Consider the following 23,657-nt stretch of genomic DNA (forward strand, 5'->3'; position numbering starts at 1 on the left):
TTTGTTGCTATGCCCACTGCTGGCAAGGAGCCCCTGGAAGCTTGAACAGAAGGAACGGTGGCCCCCTAGGCTGATAAACCCCCCCCCCACTCCTGGTCTAAAATGTATATACCGCCCACTTCCAGTCTTGACTTTATTGTCTCTGATGCGGCATGCAAAAATAAAAATAAAAATGTCAGTCCATTTGTTTTCATAAATAGAAAAATTGGTTTTAAAAACCTGGTTTTGTGAATGAAATGATCCAAGCGCAGCACTTATTTGTGGAAATGCAACTGTTCATATTTGTATACTGATCAACATTCTTGATGATTCCCCAACCAACACAGAATTCAATCCTTGCTTTCTGCTGCCACCTAGTGACAAAGAAACGTTAGAGGCACCCTGTGCATTTTCTTGCTTTCAACGGCAAGCGAACTCCCTTAATATGCTTTGTAAGGAGAAGAGCTCCCAGCCCTAGCAGTGGCGTAGCGTGGGGGGTGCCAGGGGGGCCGGCCGCACCGGGCGCAACATGGGTGGGGGGCGCGCTCGCACTAGCAGCTCTCTGCCCCTACTAAAATCCACGGGTTAGGGAGCCCGCGCTCGCTCGGCTTGGCGAGGAGGTCGCGGAAGGGGGAGAGCGAAGCCTTCTGCCACGGGCAAAAAAAGGAGAGGAAGCCAGGCGGGCAGGCGGGCGGGCTGGCTGGCTGGCGGGGGTCTGGCTGCGCCTGCTGATGCCGTTGCCACTGCTGCTGGGCTTTGACAGCTTGGCGAAGTGGAGGGAGAGGTGCTTTATGGTAATTGCGGCTCTCTCTCCACTGGCCGCCTGGGTAGTGAGCCGAGCCGAGCAGGGAGTCTGGCGAGGGGGCGGGAAGAGACTTTTCCACCTCGCCTGGTCAAAAAGGAGAGCGGAGTCTCCTCAGGGTGCCCTCAGGCAGGGCAGGGCAAGGCAAGCAGAGCGAGGAGGAGAGAGAGGGGAAGGGGGGGGGGAAGCAGCCAGGAAACGCTGCGGTGTGGAGGAGGAATCAATTAAGGAGAGAAAGCGAAAAGCCTTGGAGAAAGGGAAAAAAAGGAAAGAAAAGAGGCAGCTCCAGGAGAGCGTGGGGGAAAGAGAAGCCTCGCTGCTGCTGCTTGGGAGAGTAAATTACTGTACTTGCCTTGCCCCGGGTTAGGGGGCGCAAATTAATTGCCTTGCCCCGGGTTAGGGGGCGCAAATTACTTGCCTTGCCCCGGGTGCTGATAACCCACGCTACGCCGCTGAGCCCTAGCTTGGGTGGACTTGACTGGCCGGTCACCATCTCAAGTTTCAGTTGCTTGGTTTTGTGGAAAAACGAAATTGCCACCAGATGAACAGCTTCTAAAGCTGTGTTCAAACCCCCAATCATGAGCAAACAGTCGACACTCTTAGTGAAGGGCATATTATCACACACAGCTATCCCAGGAATTCCATGACCCATGAACATAGCTTTAAACTAAGGTTACCAGATGTCCCCGTTTCCCAGGGACAGTCCCCAGATTTACAAATCAGTCCCCTGACAAAATTCGTCTATTTAGTAGGAAGTTGAAAAGTGTCCCTGGATTCATTGAAAAAAATATCTGGTAATCTGACTTTAAACTTAACAGTCACAGTTATTGCCATCTTCCAAGGCAGGCTCGATGTTTCTCAATACTGAAAAACATCAACCACAAGAAGAAAAGGGGGAGAGCCATGTTCAAGTGCATCTACACCCAACATATTCCATGGTAATTCAGGAACCACCTGTGGTTTATGTGGTTCCCTTTGATTACTCAGAGCAAGCCTAGCACAAGCGCAACAACTTCCAGCCACCTTCTAGTTATCACTGGATATGCCAGCTTGCATATCAATCCCCTTGCTCTAGCTTTAGTTATCTGAGTTATCTGAATGTCCTGATGAGTCATAAGTTGCAAGAGGATACTCTGTCTTTGAGACACTCTGTCTCCCAAATAAAAGTTTACTTCTAGGTAAAGGTAAGGTAAAGGATCCCTGGGCGGTTAAGTCCAGTCAATGCGGACTATGGGGTTGCGGCGCTCATCTTGCTTTCAGGCTGAGGGAGCCTGTGGTCTAAACCACGGAGCCTCTTGGGCTTGCCGATTGGAAGGTTGGCAGTTCAAATCCCCATGACAGAGTGAGCTCCCGTTGCTCTGCCCCAGCTTCTGTCAACCTAGCAGTTCAAAAGCACACCAGTACAAGTAGATAAATAGGTACCATTACAGCGGGAAGGTAAACAGTGTTTCCGTGCGCTCTGGTTTTGTCACAGTGTTCTGTTGTGCCAGAAGCAGTTTAGTCATGCTGGCCACATGACCTGGAAAGCTGTCTGCGGACAAATGCCGCTCCCTCGGCCAGAAAGCGAGATGAGCGCCACAACCCCATAGTCGCCTTTGACTGGACATAACTGTCCAGGGGTCCTTTTCCTTTACCTTTGCTTTTCAGACCGAGGGAGCGTTTGTCCACAGACAGCTTTCCGGGTCATATGGCCAGCACAGAGAACAGTTACCTAACTTCTAGACAACATAAGGAGTCATTTACATGCTAAAAGTTTTTTTGCAGCAAGGACACATCTCTCAGATACTGTGGCCATCCATGCTTTATGAGCGCTTCCCCTGCTTTAAGATGGAAATCTTGTTTTATTACTTCCTGCATAGTAGCTTACCCTTCTGGCTGTATGGCTGCAGTCACTGTCTGGCCCATGCACTTCACAGATTCAGGTTTGGACTGAATCTCACCCTTTTTAAATGTGATGTTTGTAGTATGGACTGCCTCCATAACTTGATGGAGAATCTGATCATTCCCCTCAGATGTCTCTGCAGAGCCAATTCCACAATTACTATCTTTGAGTTTGAGTTCAGAGACAAACTGTTCAATGGTATCTCAATGTACTGTAGCTGTGCATGGTTCCAAAAGGAATATACTGTTCAAACACCATGTTCTTACAAGGAGTGCCATTTGTCCTAAATCATTCTGCGGTGTCATTTAGCCTTTCATTAGGAAAAATATTGTTGTGAGTTTCAGTGAGGGCGGGGCAGGTAGGGGAGTTGTATACCTGAATTAGACAGTTCTGGGATTTCACACACACACACACACACACACACACACACACACACACACTTTGAAATATTCATTTAATCAACCTTAAATCAATGACTTCCCTTCTTCTCTTTCCCTGGTTCAGTTTGCTTACAATAAATCCCTTTTTACATAAGATAACCATTCAGTATTCCATTAGTACAGAAATCAAAACTTATCTACACTGTTGAATTTATCTTAATTCTGCCAGCGTTTTTAAGTGTACACAATTTTCACCCATATATTCAATAAACATTTCCCAATCTTCTTTAAATGTATGTATGTTTGAAGTTTTATTCTGTTTTTAATGCTCTGTTGAAAGCTGCTCAGCCTAGACAGGGTATAAATAAATAAATTCTTATTCTCTTCTTCTTCTTCTTCTTCTTCTTCTTCTTCTTCTTCTTCTTCTTCTTCCCTTATTCTATATGTTAAATCTGTAAGCTGTGCATATTCCATCAGTTTAAGTTGCTATTCTTCTTTGGTTGGGACTTCACTCTTTTTCCATTTGGTCTAACAAAACACGAAGATTTCTAGCCTGCCTAGACTTAAGTCAGAGCCTCACTGCACATTTAAAGCACTCTTATACAGTGGTGCCCCGCAAGACAAATGCCTCGCAAGACGGAAAACTCGCTAGACGAAAGAGTTTTGCGTTTTGGAGGTGCTTCGCAAAACGAATTTCCTATGGGCTTGCTTCGCAAGACGACAATGTCTTGCGAGTTCCTGCTGGTTTTTTCCCCCTTTCCCCCCCATTTTCTAAGCCACTAAGCCGCTTATCAGCTGATCCGATCAGCAGATTAGCCACTAAAAGCCGCTAATAGCGCTAATCCACTAATCCTTCAATGGGCTTGCTTCGCAAGACAAAAAACTGCTAGACGAAGAGAATCACAGAACGGATTCTTTTCGTCTTGCGAGGCACCACTGTAGAACTTTAGTAGTCATGGCTTCCTATAAAGAATCCCGGGAACTGCTGGTGCCTTTAATAGACTAAGTTGGGGCCACCAACATTTTTGGCTTACTGGACATATCTGTAATTATGAGATAGGGCCATGGGTGCCAGTCACAAAATGGCTCCTGAGCTGCATGTGATGTAACACAAAATGGCTGATAAAGGCATGGCTTTTTTTCAGCCAGAACTCACTCGAACGGAGTTCCGGCACCTCTTAGGTGGGTGCCCTTCCCCATTATAGGAGAACAATGGAGACATTCATAGTGAGTTTTGGCACCTCTTTTTCTATAGAAATAGCACTGGAAAGGTATAATAATAATAGTAATAATAGTAATAATAATAATAATAATAATAATAATAATAATAATAATAATAATAATAATATATTTATATTCCGCCCTCCCCAGCCGAAGCCGGGCTCAGGGCGGCTAACAACAATAAAACAGTACAAACACAAAATGGCTGCCATGAGGGGCATGACATAACAGAAAAGGCATTGGCAGGCAACTGGTGCCCCTGAGCACCACATTGGCAACCCCTGAACTCAGTGGCGTAGCGTGGGGGGTGCAGGGGGGACCGGCTGCACCGGGCGCAACATTTGGGGGTTAGGGTTAGGGAGTGCAAATCCACGGGTTAGGGGGCGCAAATTACTTGCCTTGCCCCGGGTGCTGACAACCCACGCTACGCCACTGCCTGAACTCTGACCAGAAGAGAGTCCAAATTTTTCCTCTTCTTTTTTGGCAATGAGATATATACTGTCTCTAAAAATGGAGATTTGAATTCTGTGTGTGTCTTTGTGGAGTGGGCAAGAGCAGGGCTTTCTTCCAGCCAGAACTCGCCAGAACTCAGTTCCGGCACCTCTCAGATGGGTGCCATTGCCATTATAAGAGAGCAAGGGAGGTGTTTGTGGTGAGTTCCAGCACCTCTTTTTCAAGAAAAATAGCACTGGGGAGGAGGATCTCACTTGTAATCAGAAGTCTACTGACCCTTAAGGTGGAAGTTCCATCTAGCTGTCCTGATAAATAGAAATGAAGTGGTAGCATCACATATCATACCCAGAACAACAAAAATCAGTAGTATAGCCACTCCATCCCTACCTATGACTTGTACCGAGGTGCATACATGTCACACACCATAATAAGTCAGATGCTATTTTGCAAAACGAGCCTGAAGATTTGGTGGATATATGCTTGTTGTCTTGATAATGATACTAATTTTAACATACTCAGGTATAAACTGAGTATAAATGGCAAGAGAATGAGGTGATATTTGAAAGGTCAAGCTCGGCAAAGTTGCCAAAGAGAAGAAGCAAGTCCCAGTGACTGATGGCCATCTCAAAGAACCAGGACTTTGTTTTAAGAAACAATATTCCTTGGAAGGAGAAATGCCACGTTGCAGGACCACATGGTGTCCTTTTGCCTAGAGACACTGAGACAAGGCCAGAGATGATTATCTTTAATTTGTGTAGCCATTTGTGTATTCAAAAGATATACAATACACTGTATCAGTCTGCTTGTCACATGGTACGAGACTAAGTGTAAGAACCTCAGGGACAGATCCATTTGAGGTTGAAGACCTTTGCACAAGCAGCTCAAAGATCAGTCTAACAACCTGTGCTATTAGACTGGGAATCTACTTGGGCAGCCTGAACACAAGGGGTTTATTTCATTAGTTTTACTGATCAAAAGGCCAGTGCTACATGTGCTCATGCATCTGTAGAAGAAGAAGAGGAGTTTGGATTTGATATCCGCTTTATCACTACCCGAAGGAGTCTCAAAGCGGCTAACAATCTCCTTTCCCTTCCTCCCCCACAACAAACACTCTGTGAGGTGAGTGGGGCTGAGAGACTTCAGAGAAGTGTGACTAGCTCAAGGTCACCCAACAGCTGCATGTGGAGGAGTGGGGACACGAACCTGGTTCCCCAGATTACAAGACTACCGCTCTTAACCACTACACCACACTGTATACTGATATGTCCAGCTAAATTTTATGCACACCAGTAGTGCTCTGCAACCAGTTTTTTTTCTAAAAGAAAGGGTATAGTGGAGCTTCATCTATGCCCATTGACCAAACTGGTGTGTGTGTGTGTGTGTGTGTGTGTGTGTGTGTGTGTGATGCTCTGCAAACATCTTTCTTTTGGGAAAGGCACTTGTGGAGCAACTTGCATGGCCTCAGGTGGTGTATAATCCTATGCAGACTTCCAGACTTGCAAGTGGATTCCAGGCTTGCAAACATATATTTCCCCCCTCGAAGGAAATAGCACAAAAATAAATGCTAAACTTGTGGTTTATTCCACTAGGTTTCCAGAAGCTTGCAAATGCTTGAATGTAACATACAAGTTAACAGTTAGCAAATGGTCAGGAAAATGGAATAAATTGCCTTGGGAATGCAGTCATACACATAACAACTCTCCTTGGGTACTATATCCCCGCAGAACATGTGTGAACATGTGGTATGATTGAGAGCTCCTGAGTAGATTCAATCAATACTTTATTTTTCAGAAATGATGCCTCGGCCTTGGTTTTCACCTGGAAGAACATTTCAGGATCAAAAAGGGGATTGTCGCACACCATACCAGGTATTGTTTTCAAAATAACAAGTCTCCACTACACTTATCGCATGAATTATTTTTAATATAATTCATTGCAACTTGTATGAATGAGAGAAGGATAGATGGATGTTTGGAATGAAAAGTCAATACCTGCAAGGTTGCCAAAGAGGAACAGCAAGTCCTGGTGACTGATGGCTATTGCAGATCACCAGGACTTTCTTTTAAGGAACAATATACCTTGGAAGAAGAAATGTCACATTGCAGGACCATTGTGTCCTTTTTGCTAGAGACACGGGGACAAGGATAGAGATGGATCACACTGCCAGAAAAGGGGCACATAATCCAAAAGCTCTGCAATAAACATATTCATCCACCTGACACATAATAAGAGATTGAGCAGAGAGTATAAGAACTCTGGAGACAGACCCGTTTTGGGTCGAAGACCTTTGTAACAACACCTGGAGGTCCTGTCCATTGACAGCCATCTAATCAGACAGAGCAGCAGTCTTTGGTAAATATATATCCCTACAGAGCATGTGTGAATGTGATAAATGTTTGAGAGCTCCTTGATAGATTGAATTAATAAAAAAATTCTGAAGACTGGTGTACCATCTGGCCTTGGTGTATGTGCATTGCCCCTTTGATCCCAGGTTGCCCTCATGACAATGATTAAGTGATAGAAAATGTAGAGGGGGAGAGCACAGATGATCACCTCTGGACACAGTCTTTTTGGAGTCAGGGAGGTCCTAGGAGACTGGACTGAGGAGGAATGGTGGAGACCGCTCCCCCCTTCTTCTGCCCTTCCAAGAGGAGACAGCATAGATTTAGAAGAGTGGTTTGCAGAAGGTAATAATTCGGAGGCTGCAGAGGGGAGAAGCTGGGAGATACTGGATGACAAGCAGCAGGAGGAAAAAGAACTAGGGGAGAGACAGCTGACAGACTCAGTGTCTTTAGGAAGCATTCCTGAACTCCCCCCTCAGGTCCCGGTGGGCATTGAGAGTAGGAGAACAGAAAGCTCAGAGGCAGAACACACAGATTAGCTGATGTAGGAATGATGTATAATAGGAGAGACGGAGGGGTGGGACTTATTTGGAGCAACACCATTATCTGAGAGGCGACATCCTATGTCGCTGTGAATATTGAATAAATTATCTTGGTAAGAACACCTTGTTTTCCCATTTCTGGCAGCCAGCCATGAGGGAGGGGGGGGGATCGGATTCCCTGAAACCTGACAGGTAGACATAGTAGACTTGGTCTCTCTGATTTCCCCTCTGATCTTGGGTTGCATTCAGGATATACATATTATAGAGAAAAATACCCCATTGAGGGACAACCTAGGGCTTTCCCTTTGCTGGGTTTTCTAGTGTGTAATGGGTGAAATGGCCCTACAAGATTGCCAGCATGCACTGTTTTCCTCCTTGTGGCACTACATTTTAATAATAATAATAAGAATAATGCAACATTTTCCTTCCAGTTTGGATTAAAAAAAACCTCTCATACATCCACACGCTGACATGATCTTAATTTTTCTTCGAAAACAGGACATAACTATGTCAACTCAGGTGTTCCCCCCATAAATGAAGATTAAAGAGATAAAGCATAGCAGCGTTCAAATATCTGAAGGGCTGTCTCAAAAAAGATAGAGCAGACTTGTTCTCCCTTGCACCATAGGACAAAGCTAAATGGGTGGAAATTTCAGGCGAGTAGATTTTAGCTGAAGAATAGGAGACAATCCACAAAGGTATGAGTCCCTCGACAATGGAGCAAAATGCATAGGTATATAAGCAGAGGCTGGATTATTATCTGCTGGGGACAATCAGAGATGGTGTAGATTCCTGCCCTGAGCAGTTGGTCTTCAAGTTGGTCTTTCCAGATCTTAACATTCTGTTAAGTTCAGGTTTTCTTTTCTTTCTTTAAGCTTCTCAGTTCATGGAAGTTCAAATAAAGGAGAAATGTGATTATAGGATATAAAATATTTATCTCTCCTTCCTTCCTTCCTTCCTTCCTTCCTTCCTTCCTTCCTTCCTTCCTTCCTTCCTTCCCACATTGGCTGAATGGCAAAACTGACAACACACCGCTTGAATTGACTGTACATTCCTCTTTTCCAAAAGGTCAGAAAGAAGATGGGATTTGTCACCTACTTCAGCCTTTGCCTTCTTGGAATCCTGGTCTCCAGTCCTGGTGAGCATTTTAGCAAACACCTGAGAATTTCCCAGAAATCTTCACTGAAATTAAGCAGTCATGAGAATGAAAGTACTTGATAAATAATTGATAACAAAGGGAAAAATTGGAGACATAATAGCTGAAATGTACAATTTAAAATAAGATTTGAAAGAAGGTGAAGTATTGCTGAATAGGATTTTGTAAATGGGAACACAGAAAAGGGAGATGTGAGGGAGTCAGAAAAGAGGGTCATGGAAATTTTATTTATGAAACTGAACCATTTTTCATGTCTTTTCTATGATTTTTTGTCTTTTGTCTTTTTTGTATGCCTTTTTTGTCTTTTTTTCGGCTTTTTTGATTGATTGTGATGGTGTTTTTTCTTTTTCGGGTTGTGAATGTGAAGTTTGTTTTATTGTTTAAACTTTTAATAAATACTTTATAAAGAGAATGAAAGTACTTAGTGGATTTTCAAGGGATGGCAACCCAGCTAAGCCTATTAGAACACGGAAGCAGGAGAGTTTATTGGGGTTGGTCAGCGGAATCTCTGATCTGGACCTTGTGCAGAAATAAATGAGCTTTCCATCCCAAGAATTAGTTTCAAAGCTTTGCTGCAGAGCAGTCTAAAAACTAGTGGCATATAAATGTTACAAAGAACAAAAATACAAAGTTACACATTGCACTCAAGTAGCAGCAATGCAGTTCAGTCTTTTAAATCCTTTAATACAGTCCAATCTCAGAGACATACTCCATTATGCTGGAGGCTCCTTCTCCCAACACGCTGAGCTGGCAATCTCTCTGCTGGCTTCCCACAACACAAAGATACTGAGTTTCTCAGGTTTCAACTTCCTGCTGATGAGGGATCTACTTGGGTTTCCAGAGAAGAGTGATCAGGTAAGCCAAACCCTCTTAAATGGAAAAACACCAGCATTCCGCTTTCAGCTAGAGTGAAACCTCTTGCTTAATGCAAACTTCCCTGCTTTGCAAATGCAAACATTTACAGACGTTTAAACTTCAATGCATACATTTTATGCAAATTAGACTTTTAATATTAACAAGATCTCTATTCACTGGTTTCTAAATAACTTGTGTTTTCTAAATGGAATCACCAATGGTATACGTAATGTCGCACTCAGAACAACCTGCTTACTGTTTTAATCCCTTATTTCCCCTCATTTCCTTCTCTCTAAAACAGCCAAGGCTACCTGTCCTAATGGATGGCTGCAAAATCAGGGCAACTGCTATGCATATATTGAAAAGATGATGACATGGGCTGATGCTGAGGTAAGAGGAGTTTCTCACCAACCAAGGCATAATACAATGAGAAAGGCAATCAGCATGGGCAGTCCCATGACAATATCTAGCCGATACTTTTGAATTAACAAAAGAGGGCTGACCACAAAAGGAAGGGAGCTCAGCTGGTTAGATGGAGTCTGATCATCTGAGTTGCAGAGCTCAAGCAGAAACAAAGCAGACACAGAGGCGGAGCTAGGTGCTCTGGCACCTGGAGTGGCACACATGCTGTGCACCCAGGGGTGGGGCTAGCCATGTGCATCCCAGGGGGCTAGCCATGCTCAGGGGCTAGCCGCCAACCCGCGACTCTCCCCCGAGCCGTCGGGGGAAGGGGGAGAGCTGTGCCACTTTGCTGGCGGTCTTCCCCCTTCATATTGACAGCTCAGGAGTTGGAGGAGGCTTGACACACCGAATGTCACCCCCCTCAGGATGACACCTGGGGCGGACCGCCCCCACGTTGCTCTTCTACTGAGCAGACATTCCAAAGCCAATCCTTCAAAGTCAAGTTTCATTGTATATATCCAACCATATGTTCTCTTTCCCTGAAATGTTTGTAAAATTGCAAATAAAGATGCTTCTGAATCTGGGGTTGTACAAAGACAAATTTAAGGCTCTTCCAGATGACCTATCCATTGGGTATTCATCCTGATTCTCTTGCAGTTTGCATGAGGGTTGGGTTGCATATTTTTCACCCATTCATTCTGATTTGTTTGCAGGGAGATTACAGTGGTGCCCCGCAAGACGAATGCCTCGCAAGACGGAAAACTCGCTAGACGAAAGAGTTTTCCATTTTGGAGGTGCTTCGCAAAACGAATTTCCTATGGGCTTGCTTCGCAAGACGACAATGTCTGGCGAGTTCCTGCTGGTTTTTCCCCCTCCCCCCTTTTTCTAAGCCGCTAAGCCGCTAAGCCGCTTATCAGCTGATCCGATCAGCAGATAAGCCACTAAAAGCAGCTAAAAGGCGCTAATAGCGCTAATAGCGCTAATCCGCTAATCCTTCAATGGGCTTGCTTCGCAAGACAAAAGACCGCTAGACGAAGAGAATCACAGAACGGATTCTTTTCGTCTTGCGAGGCACCACTGTATAGAACACTGAATATTCATCCTGAGTTGCTTGTGGGAGTGTTTATACATCTTCCAAAGATCCCATATTTTTCAATCCACTTCCCCATCACTTTCCTAGCCCCAATTCTTTTTTGTTTCTTTTTAGAAGTAGATTTATTGTGCCACGATGATGCTTTAAAGCACTCTAATTGTGCAAACGTAACATTTTCTGGTATGTGCTTAAATTCCTCCAGCAAAATACTGACAGGCTCAATAACATTGTATCACACAAGTTAGTATGGAACAGCATTGCCTTATAATATTCCAGGAAGACCTGTTCATCTTAAAAATACTCAAGAAAGTCTAATTCAGAAAATATTAAAAACTTCGATGCAAGGAAATTGATCTGACACTGGCAAGCTCCAACTCCGCAATAATCCTACTGGTGAGATATGATAACAGTAGCAAAGCTTCTCTAATTCCTTTTCCGTTTTTAGGTTGACTGCCAGAGCTATGGCCGTGGGGTCCATCTTGCCTCCATCCTCAATCAGAAAGAATGTTCCATTGTAGCAAAGTACATCTTAGCACAACAGAAAACACGCACAGATGTCTGGATTGGACTCTATGATCCTTTGCAAGTGAGCTGATTTCACATAGCTTGTTCCTGATTGTCATCAGAGATGGGGCTCTTTAGCAACGCAATTATCTCAACAATTTCCTAGTCTGAACTCCATACACAAATTCTCCTTTATTTTCTATGGTGGGATGGGGTTCTCCTCAAATGTCTCCGCCATAACAAACAGTAATTTCCAGTTGGTCAAACTCTCCCGTTTTTGTGGTGGGCTACTCTCTTCTTTCAAACATGAGTCTGACCAAACTGCGGGAGGCAGTGGAAGACAGGAGTGCCTGGCGTGCTCTGGTCCATGGGGTCACAAAGAGTCGGACACGACTAAACGACTAAACGACTAAACAACAACAACTCTCTTCTTTAATCACACAATCTCTTCCGTCTCATTCCTGCAGAACAGGAAGTGGAAGTGGGCTGATAATTCTCCCTTCAATTTCGCAAGCTGGAATGTAAACCAGCCAGGCGTGTTTGTTCCAGCTGCAAATAAGTTTTGTGTAGAGCTGAAGGAACAGAAAGGTAAGCAAGCCATTTGCAAGAACAGATAAAAGGTTTTGGTTTCTCCACTACCTCCTGCTTTCTCCATCAGTTCCAACTTTTCTTAGGGTTGTTTCTGACTAAATCAGGGTTTCCCAAACTTGGGTTTGCAGCTGTTTTTGGACTACAACTCCCACCGTCCCTGACGTCCTGCTAGCTAGGGATGATGGGAGTTGTAATCCAACAACAGCTGGAGACCCAAGTTTCGGAAACCCTAGACTAAATCATAATAGAAATATGCACATTAAAATTAAAAGACAAGCTGGTAGTCACAAAGGCCCATTGATTTCAGTGGTTAATTCTGAATGCAACTAAGCTGGTGACAACCCTTAGCCAGGTGTTTATTTGCAGCAAGGATCAGAAGTAGGTTGCACTGTTGACAGATGAGCAGTTGTCCAGTTGTTCAACATTTAGGATCACCTCCAAATACACTAGGAGCAGAAGGCTTCGGCTACAGCCAATCTGCATAATATAGTGTAGGATTACTACACATTTTGAAAGCATTGGTTGCTGAAGTCTGGGTTACATTATATTTTTTTCTCTTGTATTCCTTTAAGAAATTGTTAGGGCCAAATGTGGGGAAACTGGGGAAAGTCTTAAGTAAAGGGTGCCAAAATTGTATAATCGGGAGCTTCTGAAACTCAGCATGATTTCTATATTATTTTTCCTTTACAAAACTAATTTCAGCCATGAGGGCTAGAAGCTTTTGCTTTTCATAAATGAAAACTGAGATTCTCAGAAACTTACTTCCTCCAGACCAGGGGTGGGGAAGGTTTCGCCTGGAAGTCTAATTAGTCCTTCCAGGCCTTGGAGTTTGCCCTGGCCAGGCTCTTTGGTGTAAACCATGCCTGCTTTTCATGGGCCTGATATCGTATGTCAGGCATTGAAAGAAAACTTGGATTCAAGCTGAGGCTCTGAAGGAAGAATTATAAGCAAACCAGTGACTGGAAACTTCATTTTTAAAAAGGAACTAGTTCTTGTTCAGTTTCATTCTTTTGCACAACAAACTAGTTCAGTTCAAGTCCATCCAAATCAACTTTGCAGTTCATAAATAGTTCACCCTTAGCTATTTTTTTTAGTGTTCAGAATGTTATAAAGTAAAAAGGTAAATCAGAAGCCACATACATGAAATAAGATGTCTCACAGGCAAAATGTCAACAGGTTAAACATTTCCATACTAGAAAAACCACACAGTATAAGGCATGAAACATAATTTGCTTTGTTCATTGGTCTGTACTTCTTGCTGGAAGCTGCTCCTGCTGGAAGACAGCAAATATCCTCAGCAGGGAAGATACAGGAAATGTCTTACACTCCTCCTTTTTGACTGCATATCAACTGTGATTAATTTACTGGTGTCCTTAGTAACAGCAGCACCTCCTTAGAACATTGTCTCCACATTTCACTTTCTAACTTTTTTCCAGATGTCTGTCTGACTTTTTTTTTACTGAAAGCTAAGAGACTGATAGGGTGGGGAAAGGAGGAGTGAACTTGAAGATAAATTAGAAATGTTACAAAATTCTGCCTCAAAATGAACTTAATTATGGAAATTCAGGTGTGGGGATTATGGGAATTCAGGTGCAGTTCAGAGATTTTTGAAATAATTCATTGAACTTTGTTCAATTGATCTACTGGTAGTTCATTCTAAACACTGAAACAAACCAATTGGGCTCCCAGTTCTTCCATTGCAGCAAACATTTGCAGTTTTTGAATTTGGTGCCTTTTTCTGTTTCCCTGAACAGTGATATAAAAAAGGTGCAATATTCAAAAAAACGCTGAATTTAGTTGCATATTTAGGATCAGGAGTACACTTCGAGTTTGATGTCTGGAGATCAACAGGTGGGCCACCCACTTCAAGTGACCTACAGAAGGTGGGCCTCCTGGATGGATCTGAATCTTCCTGTTTGCTCTAGACCACATGGAACAGGTCGTTAAATAATGAGCAACAAGAAATAATTTGTGCCATGTCTTTTGAGTTTTAGATTTTGAGAAGTGGAATGCTGTTACCTGTAAAGGGAAAAATGCCTTTGTCTGTAAACAATCACGCTAAAGAAGATTGTAGTTCCCTTCACTGGACTCTAGCCTGCTGGAAATCTTTCTGATCTCAGTACCTCCTCTTCCAGTCCTCAAAGTGAAAGAGGAGTTCTCATTCATCACTTTAAAAATGACCATAACTGAAGAGCTGCCATTTTGGTTCCCCTCTTCTCCACAAATTTTTATTGTGCCTACACCCCACTATGAACTTAATAAATTCTCTTGGATGCACATATTTCCTGGTGTGTTTCTGTCCTTCGCAATCCACTCAGACTGCTCTAAGATGATCATCCAAGAAATATATGGGAAGTTGACTTATACCAAGTCAGACCATAGGTCCATCTAACTCAATAATAGACACATTGAATGGCAGTGGATTTCCAGGTTCATTCAGACAGGGGACATTCTCTGTCCCACCTGTAGATGCTGGAGATTTATCTTGGGACACCTAAGGTGGACTGCAAGGGTCTCCTTTCATAAGTGTGAAAGTACAAGAGAACATTTCACTAGATGGTGCTTCGATTGAAGCAACCCTACATTGCCAGCTGCACCTATGCAATTTCCTGTCCTCTGTGGCATACACACTATACCACAGACATTGACATCTGACACCAAGGTCACTTCAACACCATACGTTTAAAGCACTCTTTACATCACAGTTATAGCTTCGTCCAAAGAATTCTGGGAAATGCGCTTTGTTAAGGGTGCTGAGTTATTAGGAGAGTCCTCACAGTGTGGGATAACCAGTCTTCTATAGCCACATTTTTGCACGGCCAGATCTAGGAAGAGATTTATATGGAACAGCCCCAATGTTTTATCAAACCAAAGTGCATCTAATATGCAAACTTCAGAAGGGGCTTTTCATGGATTAAAATATGCTGCTGGAGCATGGAATGAGAAACTATAGAGCATGCTCAAAGAGCTGGGGTACACACAAGGTCATGTAGACATGTGCGTGTAAACCAAGTGCAAAAAATAAATAGTTTTCTTACGTTTTGGCATTTGTGGATAATCTAATGATTGTAACTGAGAATAACCAAGACTATACAGAGGTTGTGGAATAGCTGAGCAAAGAAGTACAGTCGTACCTTGGAAGTTGAATGGACTCCGTTCCGGAAGTCTGTTCGACTTCCAAAATGTTTGGAAACCAAAGTGAGGCTTCTGATTGGCTGCAGGAAGCCGCAGAAGCCCCGTCAGTCATTCAGCTTCCAAAAGAATGTTTGAAAACTGGAACAGTCACTTCCGGGTTTCGATCGTTTAGGAGCTGAAATGTTTGAGAACTAGGCTGTTTGAAAACCAAGGTAGAGCTGTAGAGGTAAAGGAAATGGGAATTGTTTCTTTCAAATAGTGAGAGAAGAGCTTGGATCTTATCTCCTAAGTCAAAGGCAAAAGGTTATTGAATTTCTTGACAGCCTAGGGCTGAAAGAAACCAACCAAGTAGCCACTCCAATGGTGACTGATTTTCTAGAGGGTAAAGATGAATATGAACTCTTGCCGGACAACAGTCAGTACAGGTCAGCTGCAGCACAGCTCCTGTACTTGTGTGGTCAGGCACCCCACCCCCATCGCCCGACTTTCAGAAAGAATCAGACAGGACAAAATTACCTTTTGGATCAAATCAGGCCACAACTTTATGGATTACAGATGTAAGAGGGCCAGCCCTAGTCCAAAGTAAGACCCTCCGCATTCCACCAGCATTGAGTGATTTTCATTCTAGCTGCCACAAAAAAAAGCTCCATAGGTTTTTATGTGTAATCTTGGAAGTTTATCTTCCCATAACCCAAGTAATGCCAGCATAAGAGACATAGAAGCATTTGTATTGAAAATGGGGCTTATTTCTCTGAACGCATCGGGTGAATAGTTGAGCATTCAACTACGACTCCACCACAGATGAAGATAAGACCCTTGAATCATATACCCCCTCCAGCGGCTGGGGTCTACATTATTAGTCAGGCAGGACAATCTTGGAGGTGTGGAGTTGCGTGTGTAGGTCCCCAGGCCACCCCTCAAATAACTTCACACATAACACGTAATTTTAGTTTTGGTTTTTGGGCACTATTTTGGCCACAACTTTATTAAAATACAAAATCAGTGAGTGGTTGTTTAGACATTGGTTATGACTATCTGTCCCCCCGCCTGGGACAGAACTGACATCCCGAGGTCCGATCGGTAGCCAGTAGAAGAGAAAGTCAAACTTGGGGGTCATTTGAGCTAAGCGTCGGACCCACGCCGCTCACCCCAGCAGCTCCCCGAAAGCTTGCCTGCCCGGTCCTATGACAAGGATTCCCATAACAGGGATTGGGCGGCCCTGGTCCCATAACAGGGATTGGACGAAATCATGGCAAGCCCCAGGATTCCTTTAACAGAATTCCCTTCAGCGCAATAGGAGGGGCAGGCCCAGCCTGACCCCTCCACCACCAGCATATTATAACCAATGCCTAACCGCAACCTTACAAGTTGTGACGAATTGCTGAGTAGTAGGCAAAAACCAAATGGCACAGCCAATCACCAAATGGCAAAATTCCTACTACGCCCCTGCTCCAAAGCAGATGACCCCATGACAGCCAAAGCAAGGTCAACCGGAAAGAGGGCGGGCGGGTGGGTGATCCGATGCACTCTGCAAAGAGAAAGAGAAACCAGAGTGCACCAATATTTAAAGACTATGGTCCCTCCCACCCAATTTGCAACATACAATTTGCCCCAGCAACCCGGTTACCCAATCATGATGCCAGGCAACAACTATTAACCTGCCTGGCAACAAGAGGCCTGGCCTGGTGGCCCACACCACAACACGTGCTCTCATTTATTGGAGAACACGCTATACCATCTCTGAAGAAGCCTTAGCAAAGTTTCCCTCATTTTAGCTGACACTGATTTTAACGGGCTCTTTGATTGCTTTCAAATCTCCTTAGGATTTGACACCACCCACAAATAAGCTTATTTTGTGTGTCCTGTCCTTTATTTTAATTCCTTGAGTCAGATCACTTTCTCTGATCAATGCAGCCAAAGCTTCCTATAGTAGAGAGAGAGCAAAAAGGAGAGAGGAAAGGGGACAATCTTGCTTCCATTTGGAAAGAGATCTGAATCAATGTTGTTCATTCTCACTGTCGCATGGTGCTCATATACCCATAACACAGATTGATTACATATGGGTATATGAGCACCATGCGACAGTGAGAATGAACAACATTGATTCAGATCTCTTTCCAAATGGAAGCAAGATTGTCCCCTTTCCTCTCTCCTTTTTGCTCTCTCTCTACTATAGGAAGCTTTGGCTGCATTGATCAGAGAAAATGATCTGATCAACACACATCCACACACATCCTGCTAAAAACATTCCTGTTTAGACAAGCCTACTCATATGCTTAGATAATGGTGGTAATTTTGATCTGTTTTGGTATTTTAACTTTTGTATGTTTTAAAGCAGGGCTGTAAATATTTCTTGATTTCACTGTTTTATCTATGGTAAACTGCTTTGAGGTTTTTCACAATCTAATGGTGTATAAATTTTTATGAAATAAATAAACTCTCTCAACCAGACTTCCAACCTGTAATTTACACCAAGCTGCATTACAAGGGATGTTAGAAGCTGTTATCTCTCTCCCAAGTGTGGATAATTGCAAATAACTGTTGGAAACCACAAGGTCAGCCATGCCCCATGATCCTTATCAAAAGTTGCGCAAATGCTTTAGTATGGCAAACCAGCTGCAACTATTTCTTAACATGGGTGACTTGGCTATAGTGGTAGAGCAGGCATGGCCAACCACATAGTTGGCTTGCACAATGAGCTACAGTTGCTCAAATCCCTTCTTTTGCAGGACACTGTTAGATGTGCAGGAGCCCTGCCACCTTTTGCCTCTGGCCACCCTTGACACTGAATAGCAGGGCCGGCCCAAGATGGAAATTACCAAAGGAAACCTCAAGTCACAGATGTTTTCTTTTCTTTTTTTGTTAGATCATTTTTATTAATTTTCCAATAAAAGACATCCAATTGACATATCAAATCATAATCCAATAAAAATAAAAAACTAAAATAGAAAAGGTCAAATTATCTTCCTAATTGTAATTTTTAATTTTATGACTTCCCATACTCTGAAACTTGAAGCATGTCCAAATCTCATCAATATTTCCATATTTCCACATCTCGATTTTAATTCTACAGGTATTTTCTTTTCTTTTCTTCTTTTTGAAATAATTTTTATTTGATTTTACAATTATAACAATACAAAATACATATTTATATTTGGAGATTTCTCCAAATCTCTAGACTTCCCACCTTTCCCTCCATGCGTCCTATTATAAACCTTTTCAACTGCATGTTATCTCATCATCCAAATTTTAGGTCTCTCCATTTTATCCATAATATCTTCTACATTACAAGTGTTATTGTAATCCTGCTAATGTTTTTATCTGCTGTCAGGGAACTGACATCAGAGTGAGAGGCGAAGGGGAGGCTCCCAGATGATGCTGGCGAAGGACCCAGCAACAGGGGGAGAAACAGCTCAGTAGAGGGGGAAGCAAATCAGCGCAACACCTGAGGGGGGCAGATGGGGGAATCGGAGAGAGGGCTCCAGGACTCTTCACTGGACATCAGTGAGGAGAGCCCAGGTCCTCCGCTGCCCACGCCCTCCCTGCACAGAAGGCTCCCGCGCAGTGAAAGGAGGAGGAGACTGGGTGTCAAACAACTTTTATGTTGGAAGAGGTTGAAGAAATGCCCACTGACGGATTCTGCCAGCGATTGAGGCAGCCACAATGAGCAAGGGGCTGTGCAGTCAGAAAGGTTTAACAAGGCAAATTAGCCTAGAGAGGCACCAGTTTATGCACGAGTAACTCATACCCATTACATCTGCTTACAGTGGTCTCTCAAGTAAATTAAAATTCCCCTCCATTCTTTATTGAAGTTTTGGTATTCTTAGTTCCTGAGCTTTCTGGTCAGTTTTGCCATTTCAACAGCTTTATTTGCCATTCTTCTCTGGTAGGGACTGTCTTCTTTCCATCTCTGGGCTAGTAGCATCCATGTGGCTGTTGTTGCATACATAAAAAGTCTTTCCTGCTCCTTTGGAATATCAGCACCTACAATTCCTAATAAAAAAGCTTCTGGTTGTTTTTTTTTTAAATAAAAGTTATTTTAAAAAGCCATAGGTGTTTTCAAACCTATGCACTGAGCATTTATCCCTCAGGAAAAGTAGCCGCAAACAGTTCAGACTTAAAATTGTTGCACACCACTCTACTCTCCAAGCAGTGTGAGATTCCAGGAGTTCTGGGCTCTTACCCAGAGTTTGTGATTCCTTTTGGACAATGAGGCACAGTGGCGACTATGGTGTCTTTATGATATAGGGCTCATTTACACATGTATACAACCTGAGCCTATGATGCAGGAGTTCACAGTGTCAACCAAAGGGTCTTGTTTCTGTCATTACCACAAGCTTGGATTCAAGCAGAAATCAAACATGGCTGTACAGAGGCTGTCCCTGACCGATATGATTTTTGGAAGAGTACAAAATCCACATAGAATGCCAGCTTTTAACCTGCTTGCGAAAATCATCAGAGATCGCAAAGAAAGGAATTTACGATAACAACAACAAGAGAAAGGAAGTAATAAAGGACTATCTGGATCAAACTGGACAGAACTGTCTAATTAAAGCAGTAAGATAAGTGATGCCTGTTTTGGACTTGAGCGGAGCTTGATGTATGGGTACCCCCAACAAAATTTAAAATTTGGCTGTATAATTTGGAACTAATGTGATATGGATAATGTGATGTGATTGGCCAGTTAATAAAAATTATTTTTTTAAAAAGAAAAGAAATCAAACATGGCTCTCAAACTTTGCTCTGACTCTCTCTCTGGCTTGCTTCTAGGTCACACAACTCCCAAACTCTATTCCAAATTCTATCTTTGTCTACTGAGCTGGGAGAATGGCCCCACCTATTTTCTGGAGAGTAGGGCAAAGGGAAAACCACTTGGACATGTGCCTAGAAAACATGGGTAAAGTGGAAAACTGCTCAGACCCGTGCTTTCTAGCCACTGGACAAGCAGTAGTTTGGATAAGCCTGCACTGAACATGGTCTCTAGTTGCAAATTGGCAAGCATTGCAGATCTCTAAGCAGTGGAACTGCTTGGATTTCAGCAATGTGCTCTACGTGGGGCTACCTTTGAAGGTGACCCAGAAACTACAACTAATACAGAATGTGGCAGCCAGACTGGTGACTGGGAATGGCCACTGAGAAGATATAACACCGGTCCTGAACGAGCTACATTGGCTCCCAGTACGTTTCCGAGCACAATTCAAAGTGTTGGTGCTGACCTTTAAAGCCCTCAACAGCCTCGGTTTAGCATACCTGAAGGAATGTCTCCACGCCCATTGTTCAGCCCCGACTCTGAGGTCCAGCTCCGAAGGCCTTCTGAGGGGGCCCCTCACTGTGAGAAGTGAGGTTACAGGGAACCAGGCAGAGGGCCTTCTTGGTAGTGGCACCCACCCTGTGGAACACCCTCCCATCAGATGTCAAGGAAATAAACAACTACCTGACATCTGAAGGCAGCCCTGTTTAGGGACGTTTTTAAAATTTGAAGTTCTATTCTGTATTTAGTGTTCTGTTGGGAGCTGCCCAGAGTGGCTGGGGAAACCCAGCCAGATGGGTGGGGTAAATAATAATAATAATAATAATAATAATAATAATAATAATAATAATAAGAAGAAGAAGAAGAAGAAGAAGAAGAAGTCAGCAACTGTGCTGCAGCATTTTGCAGTAACCAGCTTCCAGCTCAAGTGTGAGGGAAGCCTCGTATATGGTGCATTGCACCAACCCACTGTCGAACCTGTTGTTTTCTGATCTACAGGGGATATCTGGGCTTCCACTGAGAAAGCGGGATCAAGGAGCAGCCTCTGACTGCATACCTGCTCCTTCATAGGAAGTGCAACTCCACCCATTCGGATACAGGAACCACTTACTCACAGTGCCTTCATCTTGCTCAGATTTATATTCCCCAAACTATGCATATATCATACTGATATCCCACCTCTCAACCATCCAGAACTGTTCTTTCAGAGGGATCCAAGCTGCCAAGGTACTCAGAAAGTGTAAGGTAGGCTGCGTCTGGGATTTGGGCAGCAGAATGGTGCCCATACAACTCTAGGGGGCTTTAAGGATTAGCAGCAAGACTAAATTCATTTATTCATAAGGTGCCTTTCTATGCAAATATGGAGATAAGAACACTGGGGTACATTGCATGGATTTTGTCAACTACTATCTCAATCTGACCAGCAAACCATCTGCCAATATTTCTCAACCAGTGTGACTTAGCTATAATGGTGGCACATGCATTGGCAACCATGACGTTGGTTTGCAGAGCTTGTGCAATGAGCTGCAGCTGCTCAAGTTTCTTCTTCTGCAGAACTTAGATGCACAGGACCAATGGCAGACCTTGGGGGTCTCCCATTTCAGCAGTGCCTTGTGTGATGCCAAAATCCCGCACCCCTTTGCCCTTCGTTCTACATCATCATTGTGGGCCAAATCTGAGGTGCCCCCAGGGCTCCATGCTCAGGGTAACTGAACCAGTCATGCTCCCCCAAATCAGCCTCTGGCAGGAGCCCAGACTTTTGCATCAGGCCACCATAGATACTTTTTAGTTTTCTGCCATTTATTTCCTTCTGGAAGTGCCAGCTCAGGGTGTGTGTGCGTGGCTGAGCACTTTGGGGCCCCTGAATAATTCTGGGGCCATAGCTGAGCCCCTTCAATGTTCATGGGGTGGCAGTTATGCGCAGGGCAGTGACTTCTGTGGCTGCCTCTCCTTCTGCAGCTGCCAGAGAAAGAGGCCTCAGCTCCTCCTGACGTGGTGCACTCCAAGCAACCCAAGAACCAGCTCCTCCTCCTCCTCCTCCTCTGCACTTGGGATGTTAGGATCACACTGCTTGGAATGCACAGTGCTAGGCATGTGTTTGATGTCACAGGCATGCACAAAATGCTGTTAGCCCTACAATGGTAGCAAATGAGAACTGGCACCAATAAGAGATTTTCTTCTGGGCTCATAGTTGTTTAGTAGGCAGTGCTGGTGTTAGGCTATTTGTGCCCTTTGTTGTTGTAGTCATTTAGTGGTGTCCGACTCTTTGCGACCCCATGGACCAGAGCACGCCAGGCACTCCTGTCTTCTTTGTCCATGGAGTTTTCTTGGCAGGGATACTGGAGTGGCTTGCCGGTTCCTGCTCCAGGTGGATCACGTTTGGTCAAAACTCTCCACTATGACCTGTCCATCTTGGGTGGCCCTGCATGGCATAGTACATGCAACTCCCTTCCCAATTTCTAACTTCAATTTTCAATAATATTTCTTGTAGGAATATCGGAAAGCACAATTTGCCAATTCTTTCAGGTGAAGTTCAGATGCTTGAGCACAGGGGTCAACAAACTTTTTCAGCAGGGGGCCAGTCCAATGTCCCTCAGACCTTGAGGGGGGGGTGGACCATATTTTGGAAAATAAAAATAAAAAATGAAGAAATTCCTATGCCTCACAAATAACCCAGAGATACATTTTAAATAAAAGGACACATTCTACTCATGTAAAAACACGCTGGTTTCTGGACTGTCGGCAGGCCGGATTTAGAAGGCAATTGGGTCAGATTCAGCCCCCAGGCCTTAGTTTGCTTGCCCGTGCTTTAGCGGGTTCAGTTGATATAGTTGCCAACCTAACTAGTCTACTGTTGAGTGTATGGTTATTTTTGTCAGCCATAGCTCATTAGAACAATGAATGCATTTCCTAAACAACATTAAGATGTGACTGTAAGAATTATGATTAATTGCATTTTCCACTTTTTATTTACCGGTATATTATGTAACCTCCAATCAACTCTAGGGATTATTGGTGAGAGGGAAACAGATCTTCATTAGGGCCACACCAAAAGACAAAAAGGTCAAACCTGATATCCTTGCAGATTTTGGTTCCAGTAAATACAGGGGCTTGTAGTGCTTGTGTAGTGAGACACAACTAACATGGATGGGACTGGGGTGAGTTTGTGGCAATGTGAATGCAGCAGCAGAGGGAACTTGGTATTAGGATAAACATATTAGCAATCAGACGTGCTAAGTTGGGCCAAACATTGGGGGGGTGTGTGCATGTGCACATGAGACCCCCCCCCATCGGACCACACCTGCTGTGGGCACCTGCCAGGACGCTCCTCTGGCGATCACGGCGGGGGGCACACAGAGGGCAAAAATTGCCCTCCAAGCCTCCTGCCCGGTGCTCTGGCAATCATGGTGGGCGGCACCTAGAGGGGAAATTGCTTTCCAAGCCAAATGCCCCTGCCTGGCATGGGAGCACTCACCTGGGGGCAGTGGGGGATTACAGCCACCTCAATATTTGGGGGGGGGGTCCTCAAAATATTAAGGGGTCTGAAGCTCCTTGCGCCCCCTATACCTG

At 44.0% G+C, this 23,657-nt stretch overlaps 3 protein-coding genes across 11 annotated transcripts in view; 1 reads left to right on the forward strand and 2 right to left on the reverse strand.

The window, feature by feature from the left end:
• Window positions 1-12,057, reverse strand: part of OSGEP (O-sialoglycoprotein endopeptidase) — a 244,986-nt gene extending 232,929 nt beyond the window's left edge. The window contains exon 1 of the mRNA XM_083470805.1: window positions 12,054-12,057. The gene's annotated coding sequence lies outside the window, so the exon portion shown is untranslated. The remainder of the gene's footprint in view (window positions 1-12,053) is intronic.
• Window positions 1-14,997, forward strand: part of LOC310691178 (regenerating islet-derived protein 4-like) — a 41,973-nt gene extending 26,976 nt beyond the window's left edge. For 2 of the 5 annotated variants that reach the window (XM_083470832.1, XM_083470833.1), the window contains exons 2-7: window positions 6,509-6,585; window positions 8,670-8,739; window positions 9,914-10,002; window positions 11,553-11,693; window positions 12,079-12,199; window positions 14,191-14,996. In XM_083470832.1, the coding sequence (XP_083326958.1) occupies window positions 6,511-6,585; window positions 8,670-8,739; window positions 9,914-10,002; window positions 11,553-11,693; window positions 12,079-12,199; window positions 14,191-14,264 (570 nt within the window). In that variant the 5' untranslated portion in view covers window positions 6,509-6,510 and the 3' untranslated portion in view covers window positions 14,265-14,996. Of the gene's footprint in view, window positions 1-4,178; window positions 4,271-6,508; window positions 6,586-8,669; window positions 8,740-9,913; window positions 10,003-11,552; window positions 11,694-12,078; window positions 12,200-14,190 lie in introns of those variants that run through there. The other 3 variants (XM_083470831.1, XM_083470834.1, XM_083470835.1) reach the window with 3 other exon arrangements.
• Window positions 1-23,657, reverse strand: part of LOC310691186 (C-type lectin BpLec-like) — a 136,657-nt gene that overhangs the window by 34,074 nt on the left and 78,926 nt on the right. The window lies entirely within an intron of this gene.

This window comes from Podarcis liolepis (genome assembly GCF_965112155.1).
Source record: "Podarcis liolepis genome assembly, chromosome: 13".
Lineage (NCBI taxonomy): Eukaryota > Metazoa > Chordata > Lepidosauria > Squamata > Lacertidae > Podarcis > Podarcis liolepis.